The sequence below is a fragment of the Poecilia mexicana genome, unplaced genomic scaffold (genome assembly GCF_051168715.1).
Source record: "Poecilia mexicana isolate PSO_F unplaced genomic scaffold, ASM5116871v1 scaffold_22, whole genome shotgun sequence".
NCBI classification, from domain to species: Eukaryota; Metazoa; Chordata; class Actinopteri; order Cyprinodontiformes; family Poeciliidae; genus Poecilia; species Poecilia mexicana.
In genome coordinates this window covers 568041-585704 of record NW_028263391.1, presented here as the reverse complement: position 1 = coordinate 585704, position 17664 = coordinate 568041, and the positions used below count along the sequence as shown (strand labels likewise).

The 17664-nt window shown below is 41.0% G+C and overlaps 1 protein-coding gene and 1 long non-coding RNA gene across 3 annotated transcripts in view; one reads left to right on the top strand and one right to left on the bottom strand.

Annotated features, from left to right (window-relative positions):
- LOC106932337 (MAM domain-containing glycosylphosphatidylinositol anchor protein 2-like) overlaps positions 1-17664 on the bottom strand; it is a 331489-nt gene that overhangs the window by 181165 nt on the left and 132660 nt on the right. Inside the window, exon 9 of the mRNA XM_088002677.1 lies at positions 13689-13961. Coding sequence (XP_087858803.1) covers positions 13689-13961 — 273 coding nt within the window. The remainder of the gene's footprint in view (positions 1-13688; positions 13962-17664) is intronic.
- LOC148152689 (uncharacterized) lies at positions 16736-17662 on the top strand. 2 transcript variants are annotated; one of them, XR_015761967.1, is made up of 3 exons: positions 16736-16950; positions 17033-17099; positions 17453-17662. It is a non-coding gene; the product is annotated as an uncharacterized LOC148152689 (long non-coding RNA). The 2 variants fall into 2 exon arrangements; XR_015761966.1 differs by having other exon boundaries at positions 16736-17099.

Below are 17664 nucleotides of genomic sequence, written 5' to 3'. Positions count from 1 at the left end.
GTTTCTTTTCAGAAATGTCTGTAATAACACATCATGATTATAATAAGAGTAACTAATAAGTAATGATTATTATAATATTATAAATGAATGCTAAACCAGATAAACTAAAAGGTTATAAATGTGATTTTGACATTGAACTTGAAATGTGGTGAAATGTGTAACTGTAACTAAAGGTCACTGATGTTGTGTTGGAGGTAGATGGTAGGTGAAGGGTCAGGTGGAAAGAGGAACTGATGGGAGAGCGGAGGTGTCCAACGCCTTATTGCTAAACTTCAACTTTCCTAAGAGAAGGTTAGACACAAGAGGGCTGTTGAGCAACCTGGGACACTGGTACAGACATCAGGTCATGTCCAAAGATGGTGATGAATATGAGATTATCGGTCCAAGCAGTCAGCCAATGAGACAAAGCTAGCCAATGCAAATGCACCAAAAGGGTGGGTATATCCTATATAAGGTGAGTGCAAAGAGGAGTCTTTGGTTGGATCCTTCAGGCAGCTTCGAGCCAAGATCGAGATGGACAAAGAACTCTGCAGCTGAAGAAGAGCCGGAGCCACAGAGCCGAAGACTGTTCTGCACATGGGGACCAACCCGTTAGCCCCGCAACATGTGGCTTCAAATCGCACTTTTCTCAGCTGGGTTCGAGACCCCAAAGACAAAGCCAAAGACCAAGGCAAAGATGAAGATAAAGACAAAGGCAAAGAACAAAGGCAAAGAGGAAGAACTGGTGTGTTCCTTCCATGAGACCAGCTCATCTACATCCCGAAGGACCAGAAAGATTGTGAGACGAGGAGAAAGGAGCTACAGAGCTGCAAGACAAGAAGGAGAGGGCCGCTACGAGCATGAGGAAGTCACCCTGAGGCCCGAGACCTGCCGCTCTGACTCAGTACTCTTCCTGTACTGGGAGCCTCCTGCTGCTGCAACACCTTTTTCATCATCAGGCCAGTTCTGGGGTTCAAAATGCCAAACTCCGTCCGTCTCTTTCAAAGTTTTTCTTTTTTAGTTCACAGTGTCAGCATTAGGGAAAGATAGGCTAGATTATTGATTTTACTTATTTGATTATTTCTGCTACTGATTTAAGCTGTACTGACCCTTGCAAAATTGCCTTACTAATAAAATAATTAGCATCAAGAAAATCTAAAAGATGTTGTGGACATTCAGTTAATGAGTCACCTTAAAGTTCTTTGATGGTTGTAAAATAGCTATGAAGTTTGATTCTGGGAGGAGAAAGTGGAAAATGTTTTATAGGTTGCTTTTAGCCAAAACTAAAACAACACCCTTGGGACTCGCCCGAGTCACTAAAACCAACCTGGTTCAATAACAAGTGCAAGTTGTAATAAGAGAAAGAGCGACCGTTAACAGGTGTGCTCTGTGAAACTAGCTGATTCCGGGCTACTCTATCTGGCTAATTCACAGAGTGAAAAAGGGTGGGACATCTGGATGAAGGTCGTTAGAAACCAGGCTAGTCTTTCTCGCACCCAGCTTAAACAGAGTTTACTTCAGTTCTGGGTAGGGTAAATCTCGGCAGATTTAGGAAACTCAATTCACCCGTTAGACGGAGAGCTGGGAGCAACATCTCCCTCCTCTCAGAAGAGGAAGTAGAGAGAGAGAAGGGGGGGGGTGTTGTGCAACAACAAGGTGGCGCCCAACGTGGGGCCACGCCCCTTGAGAAGAGGTGGGGCACCGCCCCTTGAGAAGAGGTGGGCCCATTTCAATTGAGTAGGAAGGACCTACGTTAACCAAGTCAGTAAAAACAGAGAGGCGAGTATCTGAATAGCTCACTTGGAGGCTAGCTCTTAAGGAATAGAGTTAGTGGTGACTGATCCGGCTGTCAGTCACAACCCTCGCAGTAACTGTATGGCATGCAGGTGAGGGAGAGCTTCTGCTGAGGATAGATTCGAATATCCGGACGAGAAGCCAGTAGCCAATAGCCTAAACCCATCCCTGCTTGAAGGCTAAAGAGAGGCTTTGGGGGAAAGGCAACTCGAACACAAAGAAAAGCAGGAGAGAAGATGAAGATTGATCCCTGTCTAAATCCCCGTTCCAGTCAGCCCCAGTGAGAGTGATTCTGTATGGAGAGGGATTTGAGACATGGACTCAAGTGAATCAAAGGAAGGTTGTCTTTGTTGGAATCGAGAAGTGGGACAGTTCTCCCAGAGGAAGGGAGGTCCCAGAAGAGTACGGGGACGAGGTCGTGCGGAGCGTGCATGGGGCCCTAGGACATGCAGGCGTGCGATCCACCCGTAAGGAGCTGGTGGAACAAGACCTTTGGACGTCCCTTCAGACCGTCCGATGCAGCTGTGAGACTGTGAGTATGTGGTCCATACGCAGGGCTCTCAGGGCAGCGGATGGAAGGGTTGTTCATCAAAGAGCACATTACCCAGGGCTTTAGTCTGCATGGATGTAGCAGACCCCATGGATAACAGAAAAGAGAGGTCAGGAGTACCTCTTGGTGCTGATGGACATGATGTAACAGTGACAGCTGTAGAAGAGTAGGTCTTCCCCTGCAGAGAAACTCCGTTCACGTCACGGAAAGCAGGGAGGCGGAAGCGCTTCTCCTTTTGGCCCAGAGAGGGAAAGGGGAAGTTGCAGTTTGCAGTGTCATTGAAAACAGGGCAGAAAGTTTGGATTAAAGCTCAAGATTGGCCTGTAACAACGGTGATCAAGCTGAAATTCAATGGAAAGAATTGTGTGAAGCAAGTACTGCACTGCAAAACAGTACTATTAATGAGGAAAGGGGTCCACAAGGTCAGTGCTCAAGCCAGTTCTTAGCTAAAGCGAACCAGAACATTGCAAGAATCAAGCAACATGCCATCACGTGTTAGATTTTCCTCTATTACAGGATGATTGCCATTCAAAGAACAACTTCAAGGCTTTGACTGGGAGGGCCCTGAAGAAATTGGATTATGCTAAAGCAGAACTCCTGTCACAAACTGATGGATTAAACTGGAAAAGGGACTGAAGCTGTGAGAAAGGAGTGGCATCATAGAGAACCACCAAGATCAATCCTGCAACAAAGTATTGAACACCTGGAAGGGGAAGGGTCAACAGTTTCCTCCCAGGACCTGAACAACTTCTGATGCCTCCGACAACTCCAGTACCCCTTAACGACCTCCAGAGACGGAAAAGGATTACGATTATGGATAAAGCGTCATGCTGCTTATGCTTTTTGCTTTGTTCTGCTGAACTTCCAGATTTTTTTTTTTTTGGAGGCTTTCTGCCTCAGCCCGTCAGCTCATCAACCTGTCCCTAAGGATATTCCACATCCTGAAGAACCGACAGTTCATCCAGCTGAGGATCAGAGCGACCTGGGTTCTCTTCGACATTCGTCACTTCCTGGGAGACATCAAAACTCCGAGGAGGGGGTGTCAAAAAGCAGTGGAGTTTTAAGGATCTGCATCTTCACATCACAAGCTGCTGTGGCCTTGGTGACGACTGAGGATCTGCATCTTCACATCCCAGACAACCATCTTTCCAGAGGATGACGACGCAGACCTGAAGGAGGGTGTTGGGTTCCCAGCATGTGAAAGGTCCGACCTCGAGGAGGGGGTGTCGAGAAAAGTCGAGCTCATCCCACTTCCCCATGCTGGAGATTTTAGTTTAATAATAACAATAAATAAAGTTATCTTTAAAACTGATTACACAGGTGATATCAAGACCCAACAGTAGAGTCAGACGGTAATAAAATTAATCTGGTTGTGTGTTGTTATTGTGTCCTGCTTTAATTCTACTTTTTTCTATTTAATCATAAAAAATCATAGTCAGACAGAAGGAGAGTTATGCAACAGGAAAAGCAGGTTTCCTGGAGAAAGAGGAAGTTTCCAGCCTGCAGTGAATAAAAATAGTTCAAACTGCTCATTTTGGGCATTAAAGGTTTAAGGAATAAATTCTAGACGTTTTGAGAAATTGAATAAAACCCAGAGTAAAATACTTAAATTAATAATGATAACTTATGATTAAGCCAATAATTAATATTGGTTTAACCGGTGGTTGATGTTGGTTTGATTATAAGAATATTTACACTTACTCTTACACTTATGGAAGTATTTAAAGGAGAAAGAAGTAACTGTAACATGGTGTCAAATGATTAGAATAATGAATTATTCTTGGTTTCTTTTCAGAAATGTCTGTAATAACACATCATGATTATAATAAGAGTAACTAATAAGTAATGATTATTATAATATTATAAATGAATGCTAAACCAGATAAACTAAAAGGTTATAAATGTGATTTTGACATTGAACTTGAAATGTGGTGAAATGTGTAACTGTAACTAAAGGTCACTGATGTTGTGTTGGAGGTAGATGGTAGGTGAAGGGTCAGGTGGAAAGAGGAACTGATGGGAGAGCGGAGGTGTCCAACGCCTTATTGCTAAACTTCAACTTTCCTAAGAGAAGGTTAGACACAAGAGGGCTGTTGAGCAACCTGGGACACTGGTACAGACATCAGGTCATGTCCAAAGATGGTGATGAATATGAGATTATCGGTCCAAGCAGTCAGCCAATGAGACAAAGCTAGCCAATGCAAATGCACCAAAAGGGTGGGTATATCCTATATAAGGTGAGTGCAAAGAGGAGTCTTTGGTTGGATCCTTCAGGCAGCTTCGAGCCAAGATCGAGATGGACAAAGAACTCTGCAGCTGAAGAAGAGCCGGAGCCACAGAGCCGAAGACTGTTCTGCACATGGGGACCAACCCGTTAGCCCCGCAACATGTGGCTTCAAATCGCACTTTTCTCAGCTGGGTTCGAGACCCCAAAGACAAAGCCAAAGACCAAGGCAAAGATGAAGATAAAGACAAAGGCAAAGAACAAAGGCAAAGAGGAAGAACTGGTGTGTTCCTTCCATGAGACCAGCTCATCTACATCCCGAAGGACCAGAAAGATTGTGAGACGAGGAGAAAGGAGCTACAGAGCTGCAAGACAAGAAGGAGAGGGCCGCTACGAGCATGAGGAAGTCACCCTGAGGCCCGAGACCTGCCGCTCTGACTCAGTACTCTTCCTGTACTGGGAGCCTCCTGCTGCTGCAACACCTTTTTCATCATCAGGCCAGTTCTGGGGTTCAAAATGCCAAACTCCGTCCGTCTCTTTCAAAGTTTTTCTTTTTTAGTTCACAGTGTCAGCATTAGGGAAAGATAGGCTAGATTATTGATTTTACTTATTTGATTATTTCTGCTACTGATTTAAGCTGTACTGACCCTTGCAAAATTGCCTTACTAATAAAATAATTAGCATCAAGAAAATCTAAAAGATGTTGTGGACATTCAGTTAATGAGTCACCTTAAAGTTCTTTGATGGTTGTAAAATAGCTATGAAGTTTGATTCTGGGAGGAGAAAGTGGAAAATGTTTTATAGGTTGCTTTTAGCCAAAACTAAAACAACACCCTTGGGACTCGCCCGAGTCACTAAAACCAACCTGGTTCAATAACAAGTGCAAGTTGTAATAAGAGAAAGAGCGACCGTTAACAGGTGTGCTCTGTGAAACTAGCTGATTCCGGGCTACTCTATCTGGCTAATTCACAGAGTGAAAAAGGGTGGGACATCTGGATGAAGGTCGTTAGAAACCAGGCTAGTCTTTCTCGCACCCAGCTTAAACAGAGTTTACTTCAGTTCTGGGTAGGGTAAATCTCGGCAGATTTAGGAAACTCAATTCACCCGTTAGACGGAGAGCTGGGAGCAACATCTCCCTCCTCTCAGAAGAGGAAGTAGAGAGAGAGAAGGGGGGGGGTGTTGTGCAACAACAGCATGCAGAGTAATAGTCTTTGAGTACTGGAATCTAGAAACTGATATAAACATCAACTTCTTAATGGGTTATTATTTTTGTAGGTCTTTTCAATATAAATTTCTAAATCAATTATTTATTCTAGGTGTTTCGTACCGGCTTCGTCCCTCGCTTGACTGAGTCCAGAGAGAAGCCGAATTTGTTCCAGCAAGAATTCCACCACAGATAAGCAAAGGTAGGTAGGTAGTAAAATATTGATAATTATGTCTTTGTTTGGTAAATGTATTGCAGCTCTTTTCATGTTATCTTTGGTGATTTGGTATCTGCAAAATTTATTTTTATTTTGTGATCATCTTTTCAGGGATTCCCTATTTTCCCACCGCTGACCACTTTCCTCTGGACCGTCTTGCTCTGTGGTGCTGTGACGGCATGAGTATATCTTCATTTTAAATACAGTAAGGAATAAATTTGCATTTATATGAAATGTTAATTTTATCTCTGATTACTCTTTATATGTGCAGATTGTTGAGAAAATAAATTTAAAATAAGCTAGTTTTAAAACTAAGCATGTCTTGATTCAAATGGCCTAATTGTGGTTTTGAAATTAGTAATGTATTCTGGCTCTTTGACCTTTATTTTACCTGTAGTTACAGCAGATGGTTTGCTAGGATCGTTTGAACTGCCTTTTGTCTGTGGGAAAACAATACAGTGGAAGTTGTAGCTTTTCACACTCATCTGTGAAAGGCCGTAAACATGGCAGGGGTTTTAGGCTTCAGATAGAGGGTCAGAGATAGCTCCTGGTTGGATGAGCAAAGATACGCCTTATTTGAATAAATTAAAGATAGGAATACGCCTTTTACTATAAAACTTTCTACACAGAAGTAACACATTAGATTTGCTCTTGCAACTCTCCAAAGATGTCTTTGCAGGTCTTTGCTTTCTTTTCTTCTTTCCCAAGTCTGTGAGGTAAATGAATGTATGTCTCCGTTGTTCTGCAGTTTCTGGTGTAAGTTTGTGCATTGTCTTACTTCTAAGTTTGTGCATTGTCTTATATTGGATTAAATTCTGTAATTCTGTGACGTCAACACGCATTGTTGTTTTCCTTGTGGCTACACGTGGCCCGCCGAGAGGACCTGGGATCCAGAGGAAGAGAGAGCCAACTTTTTTCCAAAGTTAACCAATTTAGATAATTTTCTTCCTTAACAAGATCCACCTTAGCGATGACCATGGGATGCACATCCTCAGGAATCTGATTTGGAATGCTGGCTATCAGTTCCTGGAGTTGTCAGCACCAAAGCCACTGGTGCAGAGTCCGGCAACTCCTCCGTATCAACCAAGGTTTGTGCTGCGTGTCATTGTCAAGGGAGTGGAGAGTCCTCGTCATTCTCCTCCTTCTCCACACCCTTCTGAATGGACACTTGTGAGATCCGGCAGGGTAACAATCTTTTGTTGGCTTGCAATAAAAGAAAGGTGTTTCTTTAACTATGGCTAGTTATCGTTAAAATGTTGTATGTGCTCTACTTTTAGAGAGGAACCACTCAGGGGACTCTTTGTCTGATTCACCCAAGAAAAGAGTGGTACATTACCAGGTCCGTGAGGCTTGCAGCTATTCATGAAATATAATTGTCAATGTCACTGGTATCTTAATAATTCAAATGTTGCTTTTATAGAGCGATGGGACTCCTGTGGCTTTAACGGAATGTTTCATCCCATTAAATCATGTCCGTTTCTCACCCACTATCTTGGTTGCCATGAAAACAGTCTCCCCATCGGCCCTTCCACATGTTCACACAGGCACCGAGGTAATTTGCAGAATACTGCAACTAATAACATTCTTAGTATTTTCTTTTATAAATAACACAAACCCTGAATGTTTTTTTGCGGTGTTTTGGTCAAAGCCTGTGGAACATAAAAAGAAACCAGCTCTCCCAAAGAGAAGCCATGTGACACAGGAGGTTTGATCAATGATCAATGCGACCTGCTAGCTTGTGTTAGAATGTTGGGAAAACCCACATGGTTTGGTTCGTTTTCATCTGCTGAAATGAGATGGACAAATTTACTTTACAGCATTTTGAAGAGGAAGGGTGAACGCAGACTTTGGAACAGTTGCAGTGGGCAGATAAATGTGAGTTGTTACGTCGAAACCCTGTTAATGTTTGATTTTAGATGGCATGTTTTTGTAAAAGAAGTTTTAATGTCTCCTGCAAATCCGATTGGAAAAATCAAAGACTACTATTATCGTGTCGAATTTCAGCAGCATGGTTCTCCCCATTGTCATTGTCTTTTTTGGATTTCTGGTGCTCCAATTTTGGACAAGAACACTGATGAAGAGGTTATTGCGTTTATTGATAAGTATGTGACATGTGAAATTCCATTGGAAGAAGATCCGTTGTTTGAAGTTGTCTCATCTTTACAGCAGCATTCAAAACGACATTCAAAAACTTGTAAAAAGAAAAAAACTGTCGTTTCAATTTCCCACGGCCTGCATCTTCTCGAACCTTTATTTGTCGCGATGAAAAATGTGATCCGGTTAAGACTTGTAAGTGCAATTTGGATAAAATTTATGATAAAGCACATTGCGAATGTAAGGAGAAGACAACTCGGGAACAAATGGACAGAGATATAGCAAGTGAAATTTTAACAAATGTTAAGAAACCCATCTCAGAGGAGAACTGTCCATACAGTACTCTGGATGAAATGTTTAAATCTTTGAATATAAATTAAGATTTATTTGAAATGGCATATAAACAATCCAGTAGGAATACTCATGTTGTGTTGAAAAGACAAATTAATGAAATCTGGATTAATCAATATAGCAGGCCACTGTTAAAAGCTTGGAATGCAAATATTGATATCCAGTATTGTGTTGATGCTTATTCTTGTGTTTATATAGTGTCTTACATGTCCAAAAGTGAGCGTGAAATTGGGCTTCTGTTGGGAAATGCACAAAGAGAAGCAGCCAAAGATGGAAATGCTAGTGCTAAAAAGGCTTTAAAGAAACTTGGTAGCATGTATTTACATAATCGGGATGTTTGTGCGCAGGAAGCAGTATACCAACTAACCAACATGCATTTAAAGGAGTGTTCTCGGAAAGTGGTTTTTGTTCCTACGAGCGATATCACAAAAATGAGTTTACCGATTTCTATTTTGAGAGAAAAAGGCTGCATCACAGGATCTTACCTCTGAAGACATGTGGATGACTAGCTTGGTTGACCTTTATAAGAATAGGCCGAATGATCGTGTCTTTAGTGATATGTGCCTGGCTAAGTTTGCTTCAGAGTATCGTGTTTTGACCAAAAATGAAAAGTGTAGAAATTCAGTAAAGTTTGGGTTTGTTGCCAAAAGAACTCGGACTAAACCAGCAGTTGTTCGATATGCACGTTTCTCTGAAACAAAACAGCCAGAAAAGTTTTATCAAAGCATAATGCAGCTGTTTTTGCCTTATCGTTTTGATGTTGAACTTAAACCTGCACATTGTGAAACCTATAGTGACTTTTACAGGACTGGTGTTTTTGGATTTGTTGATGGAACAAAACATTCTGTAAAGTCTGTTGTAGAATTAAATGGGAGTGAATTTGAGTTGGAATCTGATCATTTTGACACCATGTACAATGTTACTGGTGGTGTCATGCTGGAAGATGCATGGGCTGAGTTGTGTCCCGAGGTTGAATTGGAACGCTTGGAGTGTGTTGAATTACGAAAAGAAACACCAATAGAAAAATTATGCTCAGGAAAATATTCCTGATTTAAGTTCTAACCGTAAAGAAATGTCAGTATTTGAGAAAAAAGAAATGAGTAGATCTGAAAGCCTTGCATTGATTAGGTCTTTGAATGAAAAACAGTTTTCTGTATTTTATAAAATCTGGCAGTGGTGTTTAGACAAAGTTAATGGAAAGAATCCTGAAGCACTGCACATATTTCTAACGGGCGGTACTGGGACAGGAAAAGTCATTTAATGAAAGCAATTGAATATGAATCAAAACGGTTATTGTCCACTATTTGTAAGTTTCCTGATAATACATGTGTATTACTCACAGCTCCAACCGGCATTGCAGCATATAATTTAGATGCGACAACAATACACACCACTTTTTCTATTGGAAAGGATGTGCGCCTACCGTATACGCCTCTGGGTGAAGATAAAATAAATTCCTTGCGTGTCAAATATTGTGATTTGCAGCTTCTTATTATAGATGAAATATCAATGGTTGATCACAATCTCTTACCGTATGTTAACGGTTGATTGCGTCAGATTAAACAAACCACAAACATATATGGGGGTATCAGTATCATAACAACCGGCGATCTGTTCCAATTACCGCCCGTTCGAGGGAAGCCGATATACACTGAGGGTGTTGCTACAAATATATGGTCAGAGTTATTTCAAATTGTAGAATTAACTGAAATTGTGAGGCAAAAAGATGCTGCATTTTCTCAACTTCTTAACAGGATGAGAACTCGTTCCAAAGATCAACACATTCTTGCTGATGATGTAAAGATTTTAAAGATTTTAAAATGTTGTGAAACAGGAGAGATTAGCTCAGCATTGCACATCTTTGCAACTAATAACCAAGTAAATGAGCACAATATTAATTGCTTATATGAGACTTGTCCTGAATTTTTATTGATTGGGGCACAGGATTATGTCAATGATAAAAAAACAGGAAAACTGAGGTTGCTAGAAGGGAGTCATGCAAAAGCTTCAAATACTTCTTTATCAGAAGTGTTGTTGGGTAAAGGTGCACGTGTTATGTTGTTGAAAAACGTAGACATTAGCGATGGTCTGGTTAATGGTGTCTGTTACAGAGTAAAGCTTCTTCTCAAACAAGACGGAGGCTCGTATTTCTTTTACTGAACCTTTCTGTTCAGTATTTATTGAAGAGAGAAAGAACGGCGTCAGCTGATAACGGGCAACAGCTGTTCGTAACCAATAGCAATCAAAAGTCAACAAAGCAAGATAGTGACAAAACAGTAACAGATCCTTAAGCATTCTTCAAAATAAAAGACTTCCTCTATTCAAATAAATCATGTCTTGCACTTAAATATATTTCACTTCACCTTTGTAATTATATACAATCATGTTCAATACAATTAATAATAATCATCATGTAAATTATGCTTAACATATAATTGTAAATCAGTCACTTATCATGCAAATATACCGAACAACATAAGTGTAAAAAAGTCACAACAGTGTCAGCGGTACTGTTACAGAAATATTAATGCCAGAAAAGGCGAAGTTTCCTAAAGTTGTCTATGTTAAATTTGATGATGATCGTGTAGGCATGAAGAAGAGGAAGAGCTGTCTCAAGCATCATCAGATTTAGCAGGATCAACACCTATTGAACCTGAGGAAGAGCATGCAACTTTGAAGGGTGGATTGCGTAGACAGTTTCCACTCAAGTTAGCATGGGCATGTACTGTACACAACGTTCAAGGAATTACTGTTGATGAAGCTGTTGTTCCTTTTAGTAAAATATTTTCACCGGGACAAGCTTATGTCGCTGTAAGTCATGTTAGAAGTCTTTCAGTATTGACAATTCAAGATTTTGATGAAAAAAAGGATATATTGTAAGGATGACATTGCTGTTGCTCTTCAGAGTATGACACCCCTTTCGAGTGGAACTTTTCAGTTGGATCGATTTAACACATCTCTCTTTACTGTATTCTTGATGAATGTGCAAAGTTTAAATCAGCATGTAAAAGATTTGGCCTGCTTTACAGAACAATGGAAACCTACATTGTTGCTGCGACGGAAACATGGTTGTCTTCAACCCAAACAGATACAGTAATGATAGAAGGTTATAGTTTTTCCAACCGACCACGACATTTATCATATACCGGAAGGCATCCAGAATTGATTGTGTTGCAAGACCAACAACATTGTGGTGTTGGCATCTATTGTGTACATGATGTGGAATTTGAAATTCTACAACAACCAGAGCTGAATTTGGAATGTTTAGTGTATCGGTTTTGTCGTTTTAATATAGTCCTTGGAGTAATTTACTGACCACCATTATATCCTTTATCACTATTTAAGAAAAATTTAGCAAAGTTACTTGATTGCCTTGAGAAACAAAATGACACAATAGCACTGATTGGAGATTTTATTGATGATATTTTGAAGTCATCAAGCATATCCAAATTTGTTTCTGATAAAGGATACCTACAAATGGTTGGAGAAGCAACCACTGAAAAAGGTACTTTGATAGATCATGTTTATATTAAATCTCAGATATATGAAGTTCAGGCAGTAGTTGTGCCAACATATTTCAGTGATCATGAGGGTATATAATGTGTGGTTTTACATTGTAATCATTTTAGTAATCTCAGGGTTTAATGTTTAGTTTTAAGCTGCTTTAATCATGTGACATTATGGAAATTTAAAAAGGTTTTGTTTTCTTGATTAGAATGAATGAAAAGATAAGACATGGAAAATTTAAATATATTAAATATCTTTCATTAGATCAAATTTTATTCATAAACTAACTAAAATCCCTTAATAATGAAATATTTCTATTCCAATTTATTTAAAAGTATCTTAGTAGTTACTAATGCAACTTTAGTAACATAAACATGACAAACATATAAGCACAGACTGTGGAAGAACCACAGTGCTGGTTCCGCTGTTCTGGAAACGACTGGAAAATTGGGTGGGATTCTTCAGTCCAATACTGGACCAATGTTCTTTATGTTTCCACATAAGGAACAGGGATTTCTTTGTTTCAATAAATAACTTCTCATCGAAGCGGACAGAAGTCACATGCGGGGTACCCCAAGATTCCCCTCTCATTCAATATCTATAAGCTCCACCAGTTCAGGTTATAACCGGAAATAAGATTAGTTACCATATCTATGCAGATGATACAATCAAACAGTCCGTCATCAATAGATAGACAAGTGCTGGCCTATCATCAGTCAGATCAGTGGCTGATTTTGGAATGGATATATTCTCCTATGACATGGAAGTAGCCATGACTGGGTCTGTAATATTCTTAATTTTGGATCTTAAAACATGTTCAGTATCCAAAATACATAAATAAATCATAAGTACATAAATTGGATTATGAAGTCTCTGTGAACAACCTTGCCCTTCAAAATATATCAACCATTAGTCTCAGACACAAGGAAGCAATGCGCGGCACAAGAAAGTTGAAAATTGTTCAACTTTTTGTCCATGCCGTCACTCTCACATCCCATGTTTTGTGTTCGTCCCAAGTAATAGAAAACTGACACTTTTCGCTGCTGTTTTTTGCTCCACATATGCCAAGCCCATTACTGTAAGAAAACAAGAGGGGAGGCGTCATTTGATGTGCCGGAGTGAAGCTGTTAGAGATTTTTCGGTATTATCATTTTGTAATTACTTTAGTTCACATTCAGTCTATAGATTATTGTGATTTTCTGTTTAAAGTGTTCTCTTCCTTATGTGTGTATGGACTGACCTGGAGGTCAGGACTGTCTGTTTCATCTTCATGTGAAACAGTTAACTCTGTGTTTCTCAGACCATAGATCAGATATCACACTTGGTACTGGGTTGTTCGTTGTTTAGGTTAGAAGTTTTACGACCTTTGTTGTTCTTCCTGACTGCCCCTTTTGGCTGTTCTGCTTGGACAATAAACAGGGGCTCACGCGGAAGCAGACCAGAACTCTCTGTGAACGGCTTGGAGAAGCTGTTGATGGAGACTTCTCCTTTTGCAAAAGCTTTACCATAAAATTCATATACGTTGTCTGTGGTTCTTTTATATAGGTTCGAGAAAAAGTACCTATCAGAAGCTGTTTGTCATCCAGTGTCTTTGGTAGAAAGAGAGACACCACAAAAAACAAACAAGCAAGCACCTGAGAATTCTCACCTCATTTCATAATTGAGCTCATTTTAATTTTTCATGTGCTTATCACACTATCTCTACACACCCACACACACTGTCATATTTTATTAAAAACTTATAATTGTATCATTCAGACTGACTCACCTGTAAGTAGGAAGGTGCACCGACCTGAACCGGCTTCATTGGTGATGTCACAGGTGTACTCGCCATAGCCTTCTCGGTTCAGAGCTTTAACATGGTAACTGGTGTCATGGCTTTGGTCACTAAACTGACCAACAGTGAGCAGCCGTGAGCCCAGTTTCCACTCATACTGCAGATGGTGAGCTGGGTAAGCTTGCAGTAAGTTACAGGTGAGGCTGAATGCTCGGCCAAGTGCCTGACGTACCTCTGTGTAAACCGGCTTCACAGTCGGAGTGACTGAAATACAGAGAAGAAAATCATGACTAGTTATTAAAGGGCAATATTATGCATTTTCCAGGCACATAGTGCTATTTTATAACACACCAAAGTAACTACAACTTCAGTTGTTATAAAAATGCTGTATATTAATCAAACATTTCTTTAAAAACATTAACATTGAAAATTAATGCCTCTGTTTCTTTAAGAAGCTGGTGGTCTTTCTGAAACTACCTTCAGCACATCATCTCATTGTTTCCTCATTAAACCTTTAACAATCTTAGGACTGCACTGCGAAGTCATTTGCATGATGAGCTCAGCAGATGTGCACTTCCACCAGGTGTTTGCTAATTGATGTTGTTGATCTGAAGGAGTTGAGTGGGGAACGAGGGGCCAGGAGTGCTCTGAGAGACAGAAGCTCGGCTTGGAGCTAACCCTTGCAGCTCCACAGAGGAGCTCCATGGAAATGTCGGCACTGCTGTGAGAGCACACGTTTGCGGATCCTGAATGACTGTGATAGGTGAGAGGGTTGCCAGCCAATACAAGATGGTGATGTGTAGAGAATTAGGGTGAGAAAAGATGAAGACAAAGACAGAACCAAGGACAAACTGGTGAAAGCTGAACAAGGAAGAATGTTATGTGGTTTTCAAGGAGGAGCTGACTGAGAGTCACCAAGAGTACAGGCAGATATAGCGTAAAGTGAAGGTAGAAGTATATATGGAATACTGACTAGCCTGGAGAGTAAAGAGGGAGAGAAGGATTACAAAAAGTGTTAGAGAAAGATGGAAGGAGTACTTAAAAAAGTTGAAGTACATCAGTAGAAGAAAGCTGAGGATAGAAATGACAGGCAGGAGGCCCAGAGGAAGACCAAAGAGGAAATTTATGGCTGGAGTGAGAGGATATGAAGGTAGTTGCTGCAAGAGAAGAAGATAGGGATGAAGACAGATGACTAACTGTGGCAACCCATCCATCCATCCATCCATCCATCCATCCATCCATCCATCCATCCATCCATCCATCCATCCATCCATCCATCCTCTTCTGCTTATCCGGAGCCGGGACGGAGAAGTAGCAGCCTAAGTAAGGAGATCCAGACTTCCCTCTCCCAAGCCAGCTCCTCTGATGGAGCCCCAAGGCGCTCCCAGGGCAGCCAAGAAACATAGACTCTCTAGCATGTCCTGGGCCTTCCCCTGGGTGTCCTCCTGGAGTGATGTGCCCGGAACACCTCACCAGGGAAGCGTCCAGGAGGCATCCTAACTAGATGCCCGAGCCACCTCAACTGGGTCCTCTCAATGTGAAGGAGCAGCGCCTTTACTCTGAGTCCCTCCCGGATGCCTGAGTTTTTCATCCTATCTCTGAGGGAGAGCCCACACACCCTATGGAGAAAACTAATTTCAACCTCTTGTATCAGTGACCTCGTTCTTTCGGTCATGACTCAAAGCTCAAGACCATAGATGAGAGAAGGCCATAGAGCAACAGGTAGATCGAGAGCTTCACTTTTTAAGAAGTCTCTTCACCAGACCAGACTGCACACACTTCACTGCAGATGCTGCACCAATCAGCATGTAAACAAGATCCCAAGATACTTAAACTCCTCCTCTTGGGGCAGAACATCCTGCCCTCAGATTTGGGGGCACTGATCCTCATCCTGGCCACTTCACACTTGCTTGCGAACCACTCCAGTGAAAGCTGTAGATCATGACCTGATGAAACCAGTAGGGCCACATCATCCACAAAAAGCAGAGATGCGATCCTAAGGCTACGTATGAAAGGGCCTGGAACCCCATACACCCGGAGCACTCTCCACAGGGTTCCCCAAGGAACACGGTTGAACCACTTTCTCTTAGTCTAAAAAACACATGTAGACTGATTGGATGAACTCCCACACCCCCCCCCCCACAGAACCCTGCTAAGGGTGTAGAGGCTGTGCAGCTGGTTGTGGTGTTCCACGACCAGGAAGTAAAATACAATGCTCTTCCTGAATCTGCGGTTCTACTATCCAGCAGACCCTCCTCTCCAGGTCTATTCAGGGGAACCTTAAAACTGTGGAAACTCCTAAAGTGAAAAGCATAAAGAAAAAGAAGATAAATCCTCCCCAACTTACCCCCAAGCTACTACCTGTTTCGAGGCTCAGTTCATCCACCATATACACGATCCTCAGTAAGCCCTGAGCATCAAGAGCTTAAAACTTGCCATCCACCTCAAAACAATAGACTCCCAGTCTTCACCTATGGTCTCTCAGTCTACTGTAACCACACCTTCAGCCCCATCTCCAGCATCAGCCCCATCTCCTATGAGGTAGATGGAGACAGGCTGCTCTAGTAGCTGCTTCTGTCTCCTGAGTACCGCCAGTCTCCAAAGCTTTCCAGAACTCTGGAGACCCTCCACAACTCTGGAGACCCTGCACAGCTCCACCGTGCTCTCTAGTCTGCTGTCTCCACCCGCTTCTATTCCTTGCCTGCGAGGGGGTCAAGGATTACCTGCTTCAGTCCTCAGTACCTCTTTGCGATTCCCCAGCACCTGTAAGTGGGTCCCCATTGTCTGTAAGCAGTGATGGCATAGTCACTTTGAAAAAGTGACTTTAACTGGATTACTGATTACTCCTTGAAATAGTAACTTTGTTACCTTACTGATTACTGGATTTGTAATTTAACTAGGTTGAACTTTATTCAACCTAGTTGAGTAACTTTATTAGTTACTTTCAGCAGATGCTGATGACAACCCTCCGCCACCTCAATATAATAATTACATTAAGCTTTGGCAATACTTATTTTATGGTTAAATTCATTTTAATGGTAATGTAACCCGCAGTTAGTCAATTAAGACTTTTATTTTTGCGGGCCCACTTCCTGTTTTCCCCAAACTCCTCAACTTATTTAAGCCCCGCCTCCAGCCAGGTTAAACAACATCACCTGTTCCGCTGTGATTGTGGCTGGCTGTTGGCGTTCTGCTGAACATTTTCACCCTGGAAATTAACCCAATTCTCTGCATCTACTCATTTGATCTCTTGGTGAGTTTTGTTGTAGCATGGCACTATCGGTTTGGCATGCATGTCTGCTTGATTGCTCATTGGAGCATTGTTTTTTTTTTAGAACTGTTGCCGTTTGTACCTGGGCCGTCACCAAGCTTGCAGTTTGGTACGCCCCACTCTCTGCAAAGGTAACTCGATTGCTGATATTGTGCGTGTTTTGGCACTTTTTGCAATTAAAATAAGATGTAGCTACATTTACCTTAAATTGATATTGCGCAGTACATTTAATTTCCTTTCCTCATTTTGATTGAGTATTTGAGTTATTCTATTTTCTTTGATATTTTGAAAGTTAACTTTGATTTCAACTTTTCAAGCTTAACCTTAATTGATTAGTTTGAAACGATTATTCTTTTTTTTGTTTAAATTATGGTTAATGTAACCTGATTGACATGAAATGTTTAATTATTAGATATTTAATAATTGTAATGATATTTGTTGCATTTATTTGTTAAGATACTTAATGGGTTTTCTGGCCTTTTAGGTCGGGTTTTTTTATATATGATGGATCAGATCCTCTTCTGAACCCAAGGATGGCGAGCTAAAAGAAAAGAACTCTATGATCTTTGCATTTATTTTGAATTGTCTCTCACTGTGTATTTGTAATTGTTTTGTTTGTTTTTTTTCCTTCCCTTATGTTTTTCCCTGTTCCCAAAGAAAAATTCAATACATTGGCACGAAACACTAACTAAAACA